At 47.2% G+C, this 20,730-nt stretch overlaps 1 protein-coding gene across 1 annotated transcript in view; it reads left to right on the top strand.

The window, feature by feature from the left end:
* Positions 1-20,730, top strand: part of LOC125713219 (chemokine-like protein TAFA-2) — an 81,982-nt gene that overhangs the window by 51,842 nt on the left and 9,410 nt on the right. Inside the window, exons 3-4 of the mRNA XM_048984190.1 lie at positions 18,446-18,595; positions 19,498-19,622. Coding sequence (XP_048840147.1) covers positions 18,446-18,595; positions 19,498-19,622 — 275 coding nt within the window. The remainder of the gene's footprint in view (positions 1-18,445; positions 18,596-19,497; positions 19,623-20,730) is intronic.

Raw genomic sequence — 20,730 nt, 5'->3', positions numbered from 1 at the left:
TCTGTCCTGCTGCCTGTCCTGTACTGTAATGCTGTCTGTCCTGTATTGCATTACTGTCTGTCCTGTACTGTGCTGCTGTCTGTCCAGTACTGCACTGCTGTGTCTTGTATTGCACTGCTGTTTGTCCTGTACAGCATTACTGTCTGTCCTGTACTGCATTGCTGTCTCTCCTGCCCTGCTCTGTTGTCTGTCCTAAAACCTAAAATGTGAAACCTGTCACGTAGGCTTCTTCCTGTAGTCCAAAAACATGGGCTTAGGTGACTTCTCGTCTTCAATTGCTCATAGTGTGTGTATGTATGGGTTAGGTTTATAGTACATTGTGGGGACCAAATATCCCACACAATGTGCTAAAAATCTGTAACTTTGACACTGTGGGGGCCATTTTTAGGTCCCTAAAAAGATCTGTGAATGCGATCAAAAAACTAAAAATGTCAAAAGTCTCTAGTCAAAAGTATTTAGTTTGGTTACTTATCCTTAGGGTTAGGGCTGGGTAGGGGGTAAGGTTGTCATGTTGGGATTAGCGTTCACCTCATAGAAATGAAGGGTCCCCACAAAGATATAATTAGAAACCTGTCTGTTTGTGTGTGTGCTCTCTAGAGCGCCCCCTGCCTTTTTCTCTATGCCCCCTGGGAAAAGGTTCCATTCTTACCTGGTTGTGAAGCAGTTGTGAAAATTGGATGCATGAATTTAGGTCCCAAGTTTAAGTGCCTTGTTCTGCTCAGAGATCCTGCTGCATGCCCACCTGTCACCATCTCGTTAGAGGAGCCCAGCCGGCTGGGGGTGTTGGCAGTCCGAAGCCAGTGCCTGCCAGCGTACTGGGAGCGTGTCGACCCAGGGCTATTCAGAGCTGCTGATAAATATCCATGGTGGCTCCACAGGTCCAGGTGTCATTTCAGGAGGTCGATGGGCTATATGAGGTGGGGAGCGGCTGGTGGTCAGCGAAAGGTTTCCCTCTGACTGAATGGCCTTGGTAAGGAATAGGGACCCTTTGGACTGAACCTACAGAATCAGGCAGCATCTGGAACTGGGGTCTCCTCTTTCAGACCAGTGCTGAACACATGACCAGACTCTGCAGCACCATGGGGTGATTTAGGAAAGGATGTGCTTCTGGGGAAAATAACAGCACTGTCTCGGGGTAATACGTATCATTATACTGTACTCCGAAGGAAATGAAAAAAGGAATTTCAGTTCACCTCTGGGGATGAGTTCTATACAGCCGGGAGAGTTTAACATTGCCGCGAGGATGTCGCCGCGGTGATGGATGGACAACTGAAATGATGTGGCTGTCTGGCAGTGATGGACCAATTCTTTGATGGGTTAACCTTTCCGGGGTTTAGTCGGGGGGGCTGGTTTAAGTGAGAAGCAGGGGTCACAACAAACAAGAAAACAAAAGCAATGTGTAGCTGAAGTCACAGGGGAAGAGCTCAGATCTTGGGACCGGTGTCAGCACTTTCTGGGCTATTCCTTACAGTGAAAAACCCAGCAATTTATATATCTTAGGGGAATGGAGCAGGACTAATGAACAGCCAAAGCCCCAGTTACCTTTGTCCCCCTTGAGACTCTGGGTCACATGACTGAGGTCACATGACCGAAGATGGGTCTTAAGAACTGCAAGTATGATTAACAATGACGAAACATTCTGCCATGCACTCCCTACTCAGTGGAAAGCATTGTTATTAATAGATGAATACTCTTTCCTTTAACCTAAATCTTTTTACACTATTCGCCCCAAGGAAATATGGGATTTTGTTCAGTCTGTTGGGTCTTAAAAAATTACCATGCGAAAACCCCAAACATCATCTTTTCTCTTCTGCCACATTTGAAAGTGTGCGTGAATTTGTCAAAAAAGTGCTTTAGATGTGAAGTAAATGGCCAAAACTGACTTATTTTGACTCGCTCTGAGCTGGGGAAGAAGAAAACAGCTTCTGCTCACATTACCGACAGCGTAATTAATATTTAGTCCAAGGGATGGCAGAGGGAGGATGTAGGACAGTCAAAGCAGTGAGCTGTCGTGCCAGTTATCTGTGCTGCCAGTCGCTTGACAATAATCCTCCGCTCTCTCTGGTAACACGTGGTTAATCTTACCGATATCTGCACACAGTGCACTTGGGATTTGTGTAATGCAGGGCTGGACTCTGTGGAGCATAAGTTTCATCACGTTACCAGATTACCGAGGTGCTTGGAAGTTGTATCTTCTGACTCCAGGACATCTGCTGACTGCAGTATCGCACTAAGCTTGCCAAACATGTTTGTGAGTGTTGGCAGCGAGACCGCGAAGGAAGGGAGACTTCAAATTACGAAAACAAAATATCAGCCGTCTGGGCAAGGCGTTGTTCCGTGGGTGTTCCTGCATCATTTTGACATTGTACGTTACATACAAGCGTGAATTCAGCAAAAGACGCTAATCCTTTACCTGTAGCTAATTCGTCTGCAACACTAAGTGTGGGGTAAAGGTATTTAAACGGGCAGAAAATATTTAGCTATTTTCCTGCATCTTTTAGCAGTTTAGTTTAATGATTAATTAGAAAAAAAAAAACTAAGAAAAAACGTTCTGTCATCCACGAACCTCAGCTAGCTATTAATGCGTATTTGCTAAAAGGCGAGTGTGGGAAAACGAGTGTCAGTCTCCCCCCAGAGAGACAGAGGCAGGTTACGGCTAATATAGCTGCTGACTAAATGCCTCATTCCCTCTAAGTCGCTATGTTCTGTTCAAGATGGCTGATGGGAATGATGTCTGGGTCTGTTTGGGAATTTCCACACACTCCTGTCCCTTACAAATTATCAGAATCAGAATCATCCCCTATAGAATGAGAACTAGAATTCTCTTTATTGGTCAGGCACCCTTACATGTACTAGGAATGTTTTTTTCTTGACAGTATTGCTCCATACTTTCAGAGACAACACAGAAATGAGAAACATAATTAACCAGATTAAAAATGTAAGCACTAATGTAAATCAGTACAGATAACAGGTATGTACAAAAAAGTGTTCAAGTGGAAGTTTAAATATTGCTTGGAACCAAATTCCCAAATAATGACACATTATACATTAAGTACAGATGTGATGTTTATCTGCGAAAGGACAGTAGCAGCCAAGGAGTCCAAGAGTGTGAAGAGTTTGTGGGAAGAGGTGCAGAGATGTGTAAAAGCATGTTGATGTCTCTCTCTGTTCACTTTGTGATTTCAAGCCCCCAGTTACTTGAAGGAAAATATCAAATCTGTGTTGTCCCAGTGTCCATCAGGGGTGTATAGTTGATGGTGCATGGTTACACAGTTTTTCACAAGTTGACTCTATGAATTAACCCTCCCCCAGTGCATTATGGGTGATGTCTTATTTAGACCCGTAGCAGATCTGAGAGACCAATTAGGACAAATATGTAAACTGCCCCCCTCCCCCAGCCCTTCCTCAGGGTTTCCGATAAACGTCCCAAGTCTGGAAACTGGAATACACGATGGGTTTTAATCTTGATTAAGATTGCAGGATCCCTATAATGATTCGTGCTGATGAGTACAATTAGCCTGAAAAGTGCTGACGGCTTCGCCGTAATTGAAACATAGAGAGTCAGCCCAAGCCGACCAATTAAGGCCCGTCCTAAGTTAGTTATGCATATCTGGTTAATGGAGCATCCTTCAGTTTGCCGAGATCCAAATTGGCTACCCCTCGTCTCCAGTGTCGGCTGGGATTCAAACACATGTCCCCGTTTGTTTCCCTGCGAATCTGGGATGGCGTTCCCTTGGTGGTCGTGGCCCTTAGTTTGGCCCTGAGCTTGGCTGGTCTTTCTCTTTCTCTTGCCCCCCACCCCCACCCCCCGTTCTTATTTCATACTCATGGCCCCCCCTGCTGTGGCGTGACATTTTCACCGCAGGCACCTGCTGTCTCGGGTGACAGGCGTTCACTTCCACCGGCACTGGGGCGTATAAAAAAGAGTCTTCTCCAAGTATCGTATTTAAACAACAGCTGCGGCAGAATTCACATCTCAGAATCATCCTGTGTTTGGTGACAAAAAGGCACTTGGGTGAATTCAGGTAACATGAGAGATCGAGTAATATGGGGCAATTTTGGGAGCACGGTGGGGGGGCGCTGTTGCCTCACCCCTCCAGGGTTGGGGTTTGAATTGTACAATATTCTGGCTCCTCCGGTGTCCTTGTGCAGTACAAAGACATGCATTTAGGGTAACTGCCGTTTCTAAATTGCCCGTAGTGGGCGAATGTGTGCTCAAGAGTATGTGTATATGTGTCTTGCGATAGACTGACCCATCACGCAATCAAGGTAAGAGGTTGCAAGATAGATCGATAGATGCTTGGGACAATTTTGGCATCCTGGAAAGGTTTCCTGTTATGGTAAAAGCCAATCAGAATAATGATTACTGAAAAATGGATTTCATTGCTGTGATGTCAGAATGGAGATCACTGAACATTATTATAATTTTCCTCAATGCTAAAGACACTGTTTCCTAATGCTGAAGACAATAGTTCACAAAAGAAGAACCTATTATTAATTTATTTTTGTTAATTACTCCATCAAAACTGGAAATTCATGCTCAGTGCCTTCTCAAGGGGTAAAAATCACCCCTTCTGGGATTTGACTGAGTTTCTAAGCGTGCAGATTATCGGATGGACTTGATCCACGCGGCGATTTTAATTTAAGCTGATAGCCAAGATAATTCATCAGGACACTGCTATGTTTTAAGGTTAAGCTGCTTGCTTTCCAAGCAGCGGATCTACAACTGATAAAATCCCCGAAAGCCTTAAACCTCTTTCCTGTCAATCCCCACCGTTCCGGGATTACAGGCGCGTCTCAGACTCTGTCATTCCCGATGCGATCGGGAGGCACAGAGACATCGGCAAGAGGCGGTCGTTTTAATAACCATGCGGCAAATCCACCTCCGTGCAAAGCTGCAGTTTAACCGGCGCAAATCCAATCGGGGTTTTCACGAGGCGGCATCCTCATGCTGCTGACAGGGAAGAATTTAAATGCGACACGGATCATGTCACTGGACCGGCCGGTCGTAACTCTTCCATCACTCACACAGCACCTGGCAGTGGGCTCTGCGCTCTGGCTGCTACAGCCAATGTGCTGGCCAACCAAAATAAAAAACGGGGTTTAGAGACGCGGTCAATCAATTGTCATTTCATTCCACACACAGTCCTGTGACCCTGAGCTTCCTGGCACATATTGCAAGGGGGGGAGAAAAGACAGGACAGGCCAATAAAATCATTACGAAAGAATGAAGGTAGATAGACCTTTTAAACAGCATTTGGTGGTTATACACTCCTAGGACAGTTCGAGAACGTTATAGGAACAGTACAGGAACCCATAGGGGACAAAACCTTTCAGCCACAGAGACAAACTCTCCCTCAAAGTCACCCCAAAGCAGGACCAGCAAACAGACAAGTGCTCCGTACTGAATCAGGAACTTAAGCGTTTATATGCGACACCCATATTATGCGACGCAGATCATGCGATCAATCACACGCAGAGGTCAATCCCAAGCATGTTAATGGCTTCCCGGTAATGGTCTGTTAATATAGCTCAGGTTATTAAGAATTTATAACCGTAATTTTCCCCCCCGTAATATAAAGTAGCTTGCAGAGCCTACATCTGTGGTTGGCCCGAGTGAGGAATGTGTCATTACTGTCGGCTCTGTGAAACCGAGTGATTTCTTTCCGGATTAATCTGGGACAAGATAATACACCATTTTAGACGCATTAAAACTTTATGGCAGCACCTCCAGTCAAGACGAATTGCACGGAGACTCCCGTCGTGTGGGGCGGTGGGGGGGGGGGGGGGGGAGCATTATTTCTCTTAGCGACCGCAGTCGTTAGTGTTCCTCCTTTTCGGGCCGTGAGGGGTGGGGCTTTAAGCATCGTTTGGGCGGAAACTATTGCGGCGCTATTGATCTCTGCTGTTTGGTTGCTGGGGGGGGTGAAATGAGAGTCATGTGACTGAGCTGGAGGAGAGTCACATGACTGCGAGGTGATAGAGTGGGATGACCAGAGGTTGGTTCATGATTCGGTGTTATTCTCTTGCTTCTGATTGATGCCCCCTAGAGCATCGCGGCAAATTTGCATCCCGCCCCCGAGGGAAGCGGCCCGTTGGGATTCCGACCCCTGCTTGCCGCGCGTGCTCCTGGAACGTCGATAGTGGGAATAAAATCACCGTGCTCTGCCGCGTTGGCCTCTTACGGCACGCCTGTTTCCCCAGCGCGGATGCAGGCAGCGGCAGACGTGTCATGTAAACTCCCCACAGCTGACTGTATTTACTGCACCGGTGGCTTGGCTAATTATGCCTGGTTCTCATCCATCTGTATACATCGATATTGCAGTTATAACAGCTGTACAGTCATGGCGACAACCTTCCAGAAGGTACCATAGCGCTTAAAGGCTTAAACCAAAGCAGAAGGTGTCCTGTTCCAGACTTCAGAAATCCCTTGGACCAGGGGTGGGCAATCTTACCCAGTGTGTATGTCAGTTTTCAGGATAACCTTTAAGGTCAGCTGTTCAAACCCAGGTGTGAGGACTCTTTAGCTAATCAGCCCTCTAATTAGTAATCTGATTATGGAGTTGCAGTGAAAACCCACACACACAGCGGCCCTTTCTGGATAAGATTGCCCACCTCTGCCTTGGGTGGTATTTCGCCCAGTGGGCTAGGATGCTATCCCTGTGATCAGAAAGTTGCTGGTTTGAATCCCAGAACTGGCAGAGTGCTTTCGCCACTGGGCCTTTGAGCCCTTAACCCCCAGTTACTCCAGGGACTGCCTGACCCTGCCCTCTCACAAGAACATACAGAAAGTACATTTGGATAAAAAGTTAGAAAAAAAATTTAAATCTGAGTACGTCTCAAAAATTCTGCTGTTTAAATGTTATGCCCTGGAGAGCAATGGGACCCCCCCAGCAAGGATCTCGAGGGCTGCTTCATGCCTCTGCCAGGCTGTCTGGAGTTACGGATGCATTCCCTCCCTGCTGACACGTCCCCCCCCCTAATATATTCGGGGGCACTTACGGCCCGGACCTTAATAATGTTTGCTGGGCCACCGTTTACGAGTGATATGTATCCTTAGGATGGGAGCTCGGCTGTGACAAAGAGCCTGTAGATTCCCAGACAGACCTTCTGCAGCTGCTGCCCCAGGACTTAATAACTTTGGAGACCATTAACTTATAAGAGGTGCCAGGATCCTCAAGAGGCTGTAATTGATCAATCAGTACTGGCAGCCATGCGGCTTGGGTGTGGGTGGGAGGTGGGGGACCGGAGATGTATTGCAGTAGCCAGCACACCATCTACTTCCATGGCCTCATCTGCTACCACCCCCTGCCAAACCCCAAACAGCATCTTCACTGTGGCACAAAAAAGACCAGGGAGAACAAAAAAAATCTTACAACATTAGTGATTGGCTGCTTAGACCGGTCTGTGTGAAGGCTGGGTTTAGCAGCTAAGAGCAGTCTATGTGAAGGCCGGGTTTAGAGACTAAGATCAGTCTTTGTGAAGGGCAGGTTTAGCGGCTAAGACCGGTCTGTGTGAAGGGCAGGTTTAGCGACTAAGACCGGTCTGTGTGAAGGCCGGGTTTTGCGGCTAAGACCGGTCTGTGTGAAGGCCGGGTTTAGCGGCTAAGACCGGTCTGTGTGAAGGCCGGGTTTTGCAGCTAAGACCGGTCTGTGTGAAGGCCGGGTTTTGCAGCTAAGACCGGTCTGTGTGAAGGGCAGGTTTAGCAGCTAAGACCGGTCTGTGTGAAGGGCAGGTTTAGCAGCTAAGACCGGTCTGTGTGAAGGCCGGGTTTTGCGGCTAAGACCGGTCTGTGTGAAGGGCAGGTTTAGCAGCTAAGACCGGTCTGTGTGAAGGCCGGGTTTTGCGGCTAAGACCGGTCTGTGTGAAGGCCGGGTTTTGCAGCTAAGACCGGTCTGTGTGAAGGCCGGGTTTTGGATCTCAGGCTTGCTAAATGGAGGGTGATTTTCTTATAGTAATTTATCCAAATCACCGCAGGAGCTGACGTGGATATCAAAAAGAATGTACTTTTTTTTTTTTGAGGCACTGCGTGAAAGGACTCAGATTCTTTCAACACTTCTGTGATTCGCAGAAATTACTACATCGCATCTCATACAGATTTAACTTTTCATCCAATAAGGGAATTCTGAATAGTAACTAGGGAAAGCTATACATCTATTAATGCTCTCGCCATCAGGAACAGTGTGCTGCTGCATAATTATTCACACCTACGTCATACTTGTTAGCTCAATATTTAATACAACCGGTTGTGTCGTTTTTGTGGTAAGTCTTGGAACAGCATTTCCAAACCTTCCCCTGATTCTTAGTAAGTCATAGATGTCCAGTCAGGTCAAGTAGGCTTTACTGTCATACCATCCATATGCAGGTACACAGTAGCAGGAGATAAAGTTCCACCGGGGGCGGGAGTATTTAAACTGCCAGATAGAGGACAGTGTGAAACAGGGCAAATAGGTTTATATACATCTATATACACTGCAATGTGTATGTAAACAATAAATCATACAGGGCTGTAATAATTACAGTGGATTGCATAAACAAATACTAATCAGTTAAAGTGATCAGTGCCAGTTAGGGGTGAGGGGCGATAAGAGGATCTAGGTGGAACGTTTATAATTAAGTCAATCAAAGTTTTTTTTTATAGTTAGATCGCGCACAGGTAGGTGCAGCTTCGTGAGCATCCGATCGTCTTGCAGTTTTCACTGGACCACGTTTTGCATACCTGCGTTCACTGTCTCACCTTAATTAACCGGCGGCTCTCCGGGGCTGCGCAGCGGCACCGCTTCCATTTAAGGTTCGCATTGACTGGCGGAGAGGCGCCGCGGTGGGTCTGAGCCAAACGTAACGCTTGGCAATCCGACCCAGACGAGCACGCCGGTCCCCCCGCTTCTCCGCGGGACGTCGGGAGCGCAGCGTCGCGGATCATTTTTAGAAACAGCCCCCCCTCCGTGCCGCGCCCGCGAAGCGTCCTGAGCGCTGCTCGGCGATGCACGCATTTCCCCGGCGCTTTGTACCTCTCCCTCCTTATCGCCCCCCTCATCGTTTTGCACCCTATTTTATACCTTAGTCCCCAGACATTGCTTATATTCCGGGGGAAAAAAACAAACCATAAAAATTCTGATTACCGACAGAAAACAGGAAATGCTACACAAGTAATTCAGCATTTTGCTAACTATATACTACAAACTAATGGCATTGTTATTTTTATTTTCCTTTGATGCGAATTACTTATGATTCTGTTTTGCTTGTCACGTGCGATAGGAACGGGTGTAATGTCAGGTAATCCAGTATTGCAAGGAGCTAAATGCTTTAGTGCCAAATTCAACATATGATGAATTAAAACCTTCCAAGGGAGTACGGCTTCAATACCGATACACGCAACTGAACGCCGTCTGGATACGAGTGTGGCAGTAATTCAGAGTGGTGTAACGCTGTTTATCCTCCAATCCCTTTTACTGAGAGGCTTGAAAATATAACAAGACATTTGGCAATTATTAAGCCTCTGCAAGGTGCCGTCCTTCCGTGGTGCTCTGCTTCCGTATTTCTTAATTTTTTATTTTTTTTTAGCTTACTACCTTTTTCATTTCATCCTATTTTCCCGCGAAGTGAGAGGTAAAGGCTCATTCCCGCCAACAGTTTGCGGCAGCTGCGGACAGGTCTTTTTACCGCTCGCTAATGTCCTTGGCACCTTCTTAAATTGAATTTTAATTTCAGCTATGCAGGTTTATGCCTGGAGACAGATGAGTCAATCTAGCTGACTAATGTAATCTAATTAAGCCCAGGTCTCCCGAAGATTTATTCCGACTTCCCTCGGAATGCCGCCCATCTTGCTCCGTCGGGGCCGGATCGTGTCCGTGCGCCGGGCCTTGTGAGGTAATATCGTGGCTTCTGCTTGCTTCTGATCTGTTCCTGGTGCGCTCTGAACTTGACGTGCTGTTCGGTGCACCGACAGAGCTCCGTCTGGGGTGGAGGTCCGTCGCCGATATGGCTGTTGAACATTTCTGCTCCTTAGCAACGTTGAGACGGGCAGCCCTCACGAAACTGCCAGCCGCCCTGTGGTGCTCTAGAGCGACCAGGGAGAGCTCGGCTGAAGGGTTGGTGGCTGTATCCTTCAGGAGAATAAAAACCTAGGAAACAGTAACAACCAGCTATATAAATGGTAGAATAGTCACGTCTGCACTGAGCCCCTGAGCTAGGCCCTTAACTTCCTGTAAAATGCTCCAGGGTTACTGGATAGATGGCTGACCCTGTACTCCAACCCCAAGCTGTATGACTTTAAACACCAACATACTGCAATGTAGCTTTTCCCGTACTAGTGTGCAAATGCAAATAAAATAATGCGACTGTCCTGGAGACACCTCTAGATGCTTCGCCCGTATATTAAATACACGAATGAGCCAGTTAACTAACTGGTTTGATGGCACTAAATGCCACATATGGACTGAGGCCCAGAAGACCACAGCGTCAGAATGCCAGTTGACATGCATTTGTATCCCTTCATAATTCATACCCCCCCCCGTCCTGCTGCATGTAATTCTTCCTGCTCAGATGTCTCCTTCACGCATCGTCGTCGCGACCCCCCCCCCCCCCCCCATCCCCAGGTTGACGTACGTGATCTTGACACCAGAAAAATGCTACCCCTCCCCGCATTCGCGCTCTGGATGTCTGTCTCCTCCATGCTGGCCGATATCCATTACTTATTCATGACTGTTTCCGTGGCGATCCGTTTTCCGCTGTTTACATCACATCTGCTCTTGCCTAACCCTCATCCACACTGGCTTTCTATGTTTTTTTTTTTTTTTTTGTTGTTTTTCGCTCCTCTTTCGCGTGTATCGAGAGCTCGTGCGGATCCGGGCTTTCTGGACCGCGCTGCTCAGAACCTTCCAGACGCCGAGAAGCCAGGGCCAGCGATCGATACCAAAATTAAATCCGCAGCCTTGCCGCCTTAATATCGTTGCAGCTTTTTTTTTTCGGATATTGGGTGAGATGTTGTCGAGAATAAACTTCACTGGGCGTGATCCCAGCATGGACAGTGACACTAAATGTGTGTTTCTGCCGGCGCGCAAAGTAATGCGATTTTTTTAAAGGGAATTTCAGTTTTTTTCTTTTGCTACCTCACTTGTAGTGTTTGACTAGGGTGTGAGGGTGAAACACTTTGTCGGAAGAAATAAATTTAATTTCAGTTTGGACATAGGCATCGGCGAACAAATTATCAGAGAGGGAGGGCAGGATAGGAGTCAAGCTCCGCATGGGTTTGTCATGTCTGAGACGGACAGAAGGCTGCAGTGAAGGTCATGTGACCCTGGGACCAGGGTCACATGACCATCTCTGCCAAGACAGCCATGCCCGCTCCTGGTTCCAACGTTAGAGGAACGAACCTGGAGAAAAGAAGAGAGGGATGAAAAAAGAGAATCGGCAATTGGTGAAAAGACGTACGTCGCCGTGCGTACCGAGCTGCGGGTGGAGGCATCGCCTGCTGCACCCTCTCGGGCTTTACTGAGCATGCTCAGATACGGCACTGCCGTTAAGCCAGGCTGCGAAGTGCCCATGCGCGCCATTCACCACCTGATAGCCCGCCTTCGGACGGAATTCCCAACGTTTCTGCTGGGTCTACTTCAGTGCGACCCCCTTTGGCCATGACTTCCGGGGGTTAACGGTTTATTAATCCCGCGGGGGTCCCCGCTGGTCTGTAATCGCCGATACAGAGCCCACAGTGGGGTGCCTGGGCGCCCCGCGGGGAGCTAACATGGGTGATACAGTGCTATAGCTCTGGCAGAGGCTTTTACGGGAGGGAAACAAAGGGGCCTCGATAAAACGCTCCATAAAAGCTGACAGGCGTGCAGGGGCAATCATCGCATTCAAAATCATTTATTCCTTTCCTTGAGGGTCTGCATTGCAGCCGCTTGAGGGTTTGAATGTGCTCGGCTGTGCACACAGCTGCACGTGACCCCCCGTGACCTCTGCCCAGTCAGTCACAGCTGGATCCACTCTACTGATTGAGATTAAAGGGCCAGTCGTGCCAATGAGGGGAGTCTGACACCGCTTGTTGCCGTGGTGACCTGCCACACATTGTGCTACTTGGTTCCTATTTTTACATTACCTATGTAATTTCATTCCTATCCCCATGTTGATTCTGTTGGGTTCCAGTCCTTGTCCCTGGATTGTTTTGTATCATATTTCCTAGTGAACTGCACTGGTGTCCCGGTGTGGTACTTTTCCCCACCAACACGAGAGTATGGGTCTTATACGTGCTCTGATATCTTGTGAGATCTCAAATCCCGTCAAGTTTCAGGATGCTCGTCGTCACAGAGGTGGTGTGCTGGGGGAGCGTGGCGCATTAGGTGGGAATTTCACCTTTCGCTTAATCATGGGGGCTAATATACAAACAGCGAACCCATCCTGACTCTGCATTCTGTTTATGGACCGGCCCCTCGGGTCTGTACACGTGCGTCTTCTTCACCGGTTAACAGAGGGCGGGAAGGCATTAGGTTAGGATTAGCTTAAATGCGAGCGAAAATGTAAATGTCCCTCGACAGATTTTCACCATACAGATTTCAGGGCTTTATGGCTTTGCATAAAAATGCGTAAGAGCAGTAGCTGGCGTCCTCGCAGAGGGAATCGCTTGCAGCCCCCTTGTGGGCGACGTACCACTGACACGGAATGTGTAACTAGACGGCGTCGGCCACAGGAAGTTAACTGTGACGCTCGCTCCGGACTGGACGAGGGGCGGATACCAGCGGACACTGGCATGGGGGGGCTCAGGAGGAGAGGGGGGTTTAACAGCAGTGGGGGAAAATGACACAATCAAAAGAACCATTTTAGCTTCTGCGCAAAGGAAAATGAAAATGCACCGGGAGTGAAGTTAGTTGGGTGGTGGAATGGTTAGCGTAGCTGTCTCCCATCTCTGGAGGCCAGGGTTTGTGTTTCTGCCCTGGTGTGTTTGTGTTGTAGCGCTTGCACGTTCTCCTCGCGTCCTCCTGGGTTTTGCTCTGTGCATTCTGGATTCCCCCCGCAATCCAAAAAACATGCTAACTGGAACTGGCAAATTTTCCATAGGTGTAAATCCTGTGTGTGCCCTGTGATGGGAGATTCCCTGCTTTACGCCACACTGCTGTGACCCCGCATAGGTCAGGGTCGCTGGCCGATGCCAGATCCACGGGATGGGGAGCATGAACCACAGTGCTACCCGATACCCGAAAACAAGCCACCTCCTCGTACAAAAGACAACGTGCATTTTGCAGTGTAATGTATACAACACATTATGGTAAACCATGAAGGTAACCTACAATCTCAACAAAAGGACATAAGAGCTTAATCCACATACAAATGACAATGTGCATTTTGTGGCGTAGTGTATACTAAATGTTACGGTAAACTATAAGGTAACCAGTCATATATGCTAAATAAATTCAGCAGAGGTAAGAAACCAAAAACCTTTGAGGAATCCGTGGCTGTGCTCATAGGCTTCTCCCCAGGAAGGCTCGTTACCACTTTATTACCATTTGAAAGAGGTTCTTAGCAGACTGATGATGCCATTCTAAAGTATGTGAATGGCCTTTCTTTGCTCTGCTGGTGAGTGTCACTAATTTACATCGTCTGCTGTCCAAGCCAAGGCCTCATATCTCCAGACTTCGCCGGATTCCTACATAGTTTTCCAGTAAATCTTAATTAGGGCTGGGACATCGGGTGGGTTGACTTGGTAAAGGATGAGATTAGCGCCACACCTGCCTGGTCCCAGGAACCAGGTGGGCACACCCTGTCACTCCCATACACCCACTGCATGCATGTAATTCTGCCTTTGTTCATTTTCCACAATGACACACGGACATTTTTATTGGTCCCGAAAACCGCAGACACACCGAACGTAATAAGAGAATAATGGAAATACTCTGATCCTGTATGAAATGTTACCAGAATTTAGTCTGCAATTTACATGGACTGATGTCAATAGTCACCATTATTCTCTTACCATGTTAGCTTGTAGTGTGTGACTGTGATTATGTGTGTCCCCTACGATGGACTGGATTCATGTCCACTGTGTCCCCTGCGATGGACTGGATTCATGTCCACTGTGTCTCCTGTGATGGACTGGATTCATGTCCACTGTGTCCCCTGTGATGGACTGGATTCATGTCCACTGTGTCCCCTGTGATGGTTGGATTCATGTCCACTGTGTCCCCTACGATGGACTGGATTCATGTCCACTGTGTCTCCTGTGATGGACTGGATTCATGTCCACTGTGTCCCCTGTGATGGACTGGATTCATGTCCACTGTGTCTCCTGTGATGGACTGGATTCATGTCCACTGATTGTTCTTTGTGGTGGACTGGCACCTCATTCATGGTGTCCTTAATGATGCGCTGGCATCCCAACCACTGTGTCCCCTAGGATGGACCGGCCTCTCGTTCAACGCGTCGCCTAGTTGGTGTTGTTGGTGCTTTGGATAAATGCTATGAATGAACATCTGTTTTATGTGTGAATGAACATAAATAACCTCGTGATTATGAATCGCTTCCGACAATACAAGAGGAGAGATTTTAGCTGGGATTCTTCCTGTATTTCAATGTCTTTACTCTCCTGCTCACTGTTCTGTATTGTTTTATGCCTGTGAATCGTCCAACCTATTAATTCATTTTGGTGTGTGGGGTAAATTAAATCCTCAGCACTGAGGCACACATTACCCACCCACGCAGCCATCTTAATCACCGACCCCCGACTGCATTCATCTCGGCCACGGCGCTGAAGGTCAGGCTAACCGAGTTTCCCTGCTGACAATTTTCTGCGACCTTCTGGTCATGGATCCGGCATTTTTTGCTCCAAACACGCGAGCAGGGTCCCGGTAATGAGGCTCCCCTATCCTTCCCTGACGGGATCAGACTGACGGAGGTTTTCTCTGGAATCCGGGCCAAACCGGAGCTCCACGTGATTCCTGTGGATTTGGCAGCGGCCCATAGCCAGCCAGGCTGTTGCCGAGGTCGCTAATCCCGGACCTATACTCATCTCCGTCCTACCTGGATTGCTCCTTGACGATTTCTCCGGAAGTCACCGTCCCTGTATACCACTGTATACCTGCTGCGGCTCAGCACCTGTGGACTGCCACTAGTTAGTAATCTCCCTGTGCTGATGAGATTATCATGGAAACCATAACTCAATCCCTAATAGTCAAGATTCTCTATTTGCCTTTTGTACATCAGTACAGGAACATCGGGAATCCTTACTCACGCCACCAAGTCAGTAACACGTAACGTGACAAGGTTAGACAGGGCAAAACAACACAGAGGCAGAACATCAAAGCAGATATGCATTTAGGAACTGCAGAAGTATGTATTTTTAGAATAAACATGAAGTAAATAACAGAAACAGCCGACACAAGACATATGGCTAAATAAAGTATAAATATCTGAAATAAATATAAAAGAAATGGCTGAAACTGCTAATATGGGTATAGTGCAATGCACAATACTGCTCTGTCCAGCAAAATGTACTGTGCGACCTTCCCTGTGCGCTATAGGGTTTTAACCCGGGCAATCTGGCAAAACCACGTTACCAGAGGCAACATTAAAAAAACCAATTGAACAGAGGCCTGGGGGTGTGCAGACACTTATGAAAATGGCTTCACGTTCGTCTGCCTTCTCCCGCAATAAAACAGCAAAGGAGGGAGGAACTTACAGCAGGTTTATACCGTCGTCTGTGAGCCTCTCGGCCGTTCCTGTGTCGCAGCTCTCATTGGATCATTGAAATCCTAATTGTGAAACTTAATCCGTAACACATAACTGTTTTTGAGTCATCCAGTGGTGGTAAACGTGCCTTTCGGTGCGAGTTCACCTTCTCGGAGCTGCTAGTGCGTTCTCTGGTCAGGTCCTTATCTCTGTGGGCTGCGATCTTTCGAGTGTGAATAGCATCTTATTGATTGGCATGAAAATGTTTTCTAATGTTGCAGATTAGGTTTGTGGCTTGCTCGCTAATGGCTAGATGGGGGTTCGTTTTCAGTCTATTTGCGAATTAAGTTCCAAATTGAAAATCTATATAAACATAATAAAGGGTGATTTCAAAAGTATACTGAAATACAGCTTATATTTTTCTTCATCGAATAGGGCAGAACTACTTATACAAACAGATATATCAAAGCTTTTTTGTTCCCTGTAGTGAAGTGCTGTTATATAAATCTTACTAATGAAGATGTAATTGTGTTTTTCTTTGGAGACTAATAAAATCAAACTTTTTCCTTCTGCGCAAATTTTACTTTTGATGTTTACCATAGAGGTATATGCATTATTGCAATAGATCGAATGATAATTAACATATTGAAGCTATTTAGTTTTATTTTTCTTATCCTTTATTTCATTGGGAAGGAGTTCAGCTGTTTGAATAACATCTTTCACTGGTGCTTGTTAGCTGGCATTGATGTGTGACTTTTAACATTAAGGATATAGTTATGGTGGATTTTGACTTGGGTCCTTCGGGCCCCAGGACTAAGGGGGGCCTCGAGGAAAGTCTCCCGCTTTCTGCGGGCGGTTTGTGGCCATTTTCAGATGAAGTCATCCCATAGCTATGGCGGTGCTGGGTATTTAATAAAGCCCAGGACTGTCTTAGCTACTTTGCTAGTTCTGGCCAAGTGTGAGTTTTAGTGCCTTGAGGCCTCTTTCGTTACTTCAGTTGTTTCAAAACGTTCGTGTTCGGGGACCTGTGATTTCTCAGTCTGCCTACGAACACCGTGTCCCAGGCTTCTGAGAGAAGATGACTGTATCTTTGATAAGGAGGCACTTAGATCTAGCCATGATAGATAGATAGATAGACAGTCAGACAGACAGATAGATAGATATAGATAGATAGATAGCTAGATAGACAGACAGACAGACATAGATATAGATAGATAGAGTATTAATCCCAAAGGAAAATACATGTTTACAGTAACACGACACACACATTAACATCAATAAACAATAACAATAAATAATAAATGACGATAAACAGTAACAGATCCTCCACAGATCTCAGCCACGTTGGACAAAAACAAGTTCTCAGCAGAAGATCAGAGCGTAATCTGTGGAGCCCACAAGCTCTGATTCCATACAGCTGACAGATCTTCCACCTTCACACCTCCGTCTGACTTTACTTGAGCTCTGTTGTTGCATATAATTACTGCAAATTTCATACTCAGGGTCAAAGCCGAATACCTCGTAGGTTTGGCAGGATGAGCTGGAAATAGTTGTTCTTTTTCCTGAGGTCAAAAAAGAGAGATTCTCTATTTTTGCTTGACTTGTTTTTTTTTTCTTTCTCCATCTATATATACCAAGTGTTCGGTGCCTGGAGGACAGTCTGTTCATCTGGAGAGCTTCTCCTACCTGGCATCACGTGTTGAAGACCTCATTCCAGTTACGTTTCGGTTTAGCTTGGGATTTTTGGTATAGTATAGGAAAGTGAAGATATCCTTGGATCATTTACGTACGTTTTTTTTTCCCTTAACCTTGTCTCTGAATATGAAGACCCCTTTTGCATCAACTGTATGTAGGACTTCTCTGATGTTCTGCAGAAGTCCACCTTAATTGCCTCTCCGTGTCTCTTCTTCGACACTAACAACACAGAATATCAGCCTGCAATGCTGGTTTATTTTTACCCGCTTTTTCTTGGTGTGATGGTTGGCAATCACTCATTACCGTAATGTACAAACTAGATACATGAAGCCCCAAATGCGAATGTACAAAAAAAAACCACCTCAAAGAATTTCTTTTAAGGAAAAGAGATTCAATTTTCATAGAATGTCTCTCTGTTTGCTGATTACAATGCTACTGCCAGAGTGATCGGGGGTGGGGTGGGGGGGGTGCATTAATGCTCTTTGAACCTTGCCGATTAATGCTCTTAATTGGCCAAGTGCCTTTTCTCTCTAGTTGCGGTGCAGAACAACTTTTTAATCTCCCTGTTCATGGTTCGTCTGTAAACATCAGAATTTACTCTCTTTTGTTCAAGGGTGAAAGACTGAGTGAGTGCAAACGATGGTGGAGTCCTGTTAGCATGTGGGCTATTCCTGGTGGTTTATCGTGCTGTTTGTTTGTGAGGGAGACACCCTGTGCCACGGATGCAGCCCCGAACCTGCCCTTCGACGTACCGGTATCTCTCATTCCGTGGTTTTCTGTGACACAAGTTAATGTTCTTTGTACTGCAGAAGGAAGATGCAGAATATTAAAGCTTCTGGGGCCGTTACTTGGAGTGTGACTCACTGGTTTAGGATACTGTGTCTGCGATCGGAGGGATGTTGGTTCAAATCACAGGGTTGACAGCGATTTCACCGTCGGGCCCCTGAGCGAGGCCCTTAACCCCTAATTGCTCCAGGGACTGTCTGACCCGGTTTTCTGAATTGTATGTATCTGGAGAAAAGCATCTGCTACATAGCTGAAGTGTAAAAATAACAGAAGCTGCAACACACAGGTCTGTCTGTCTGTCCCGCAGTGCACGTCAAAGCCGGCACGTGTGAGGTCATTGCGGCCCACCGCTGCTGCAACAAGAATAAGATCGAGGAGCGATCCCAGACCGTGAAGTGCTCCTGCTTCCCTGGGCAGGTCGCCGGGACGACGAGAGCCGCGCCCTCCTGCGTGGATGGTAAGACCCCCCCCCTCCTCCATCCCGCACCCCTGATTTACTTCACATGCTGTACAGACAAAGGGGGGGGGTCATTCAACTTCAATTCACAGGTGCTGCAATTTGGAAAAAATATGAAATAAAACCCACACATGGGTACGTCCAACCAAACTCAGTCCAGGCATTTGCGGGCCACCCAGCTGGCCACAAACAGTCACTACACTAGGGGTTGGGTGGGGTGACTTTTTGAAAGCGGCCCCAGGAACATCAAACCGTGCCACCAGACATGGCAAACGTGGTGAACATCTGGAGATGCATCCTCCTTAGAGGTAAGGTAGAGGCACCTTCTCAAAAACAGAAGCCATAACAACCCAGTTATTAAATATCGAAACAGTTATTTCTCACTTCTGCACTCTTCTCCTTATGCCAACATTATTTTGTACACTGCAAGGGCATGGATCTGTCGGAATGTCCCAGACCTTCTCCCTGACTGATGTCTCGATGGGCTCGGGGAGTACGTTATCAACGATCGTTCATACACACCCACGCAGGGGCTTCTCAGAGACAGCAGGGAGGCTTAAGAGCGTCTGGCACGTGCCGTACAATGAAAGCAGAGTGAGCGAGGCCAAGTCATTTAATACCGTGTCAACACTGTCCACTTGACAGCGCGATCGATTTTTATCTTATTTTCCGTACTGTAACAGTGCCGGCTCAGCCTGCTGGCCTTTCTGGTGCTCGGAGCACACGGAAATGTCAAATGAGCCCCGATACCTTTCCCAGGCTCGCCCTCCGATGAGCTGACCTTAAAGTCGACACCTCGGACGTTCCTCCCCATGCTCATAACATGCGACCATGACATACGAAGTACTGAACACAACTATAGGAAACGCATTGCGCTAATTGACCTTTTTGGTCCTTCCCAGCCTCCATAGTTGCCCAGAAGTGGTGGTGCCAAATGCAGCCGTGCCTCGACGGGGAGGAATGCAAAGTGTTGCCGGACCTGACTGGCTGGAGCTGCAGCACGGGCAACAAGGTCAAGACGACCAAGGTGGGTAGAAGGGTGAGCCCGGGCACCTCTGCAAATCAAGTGTCATCTGACTTGGCTGCTACCTGGCCAGCTTTAGGTGATGTATGTGTCCTAGGGTATGCTGACACATACATCCCGGCCAGCAGAGGTCATCATAATTAATCAGGCGTATTTCTGGAGCTGAAGGAACAGCCATAGTTGGTGGAAAATGCCTGACACAAGAGTAGCTGATGTCGATGATCAAAGATATACAGTAAATATAAAGTTTAATAAGCAGACACAAAAGTAGAAGTCAAAAAAGAGAGTTTGTACAAAAGACCATAAAGCAAAATCCAATCCAAAGTCAGAACAGCCTTTCTCTTCCAATCTTCTGGTCTGCTTTTATCCTTTCCTTGACGGAGGTGGGACTTCCTCCTTGTTGGCAAATCAGAAGTTTATCCCGGGGCCAGTAGCTTGTAAGATTAATCTTTTCGGGGGACACCTCATCTGCTCTGTCCGACCACTGATCTACCGCTTCTTCACCTGGATGCTCTTGCGTTTTAGGAACATAGTCATGGTGTACTGATTTGAGCAGCTCTTCTGTTCAGCTCTTACAGTGTGTTATAATATACAACTAGCTCCTGTTTGAATGCTAACTTGTACTCGCTAACTTGCCATGGTGTTCTGATGGCATCGCAGTGGACGGTGATACCCTTTTTTGAGTTTGCTCAGCCTTTAGCCTGTCTGGCTTTTTAATGCGTGAACCTGCCCCTGAACGTGGTTGGAATTATTATTTGCTGCATTAGAGGGTTTAGTAATTGGTGCCTGATTCACCAGCTGGTCATATTCTCCTCTGGCTGGTTTGAATTTTGGAATCTCCTCATAATTTGTGCCCAAGCCCCCCTCCCCCTTCCCCAGGGTCGGAGAGAGAGCCCCCTGCTCTCTCGCCCTGAGGAACCCTGCCGCAATTAAAGTTTGATCGGGCTCGTTAATAATGCAGATGGCGTATCTCGGCTAATCAGCCGCACAGTGGTTTGGGCACGGTACGCGGGGAAGAGGGAGGGCTTCATAGCGGATCGTAATTTAAGGAGGAGGAAAGAGGAAAACACACACAAACTCACAAAACTGTGACTCGTCTTTGCCGCAGAAT

Source organism: Brienomyrus brachyistius, chromosome 18 (assembly GCF_023856365.1).
Source record: "Brienomyrus brachyistius isolate T26 chromosome 18, BBRACH_0.4, whole genome shotgun sequence".
NCBI classification, from domain to species: domain Eukaryota; kingdom Metazoa; phylum Chordata; class Actinopteri; order Osteoglossiformes; family Mormyridae; genus Brienomyrus; species Brienomyrus brachyistius.
The sequence above is the reverse complement of the archived record's forward strand: the minus strand, read 5'-3'. Positions and strand labels throughout refer to the sequence as shown.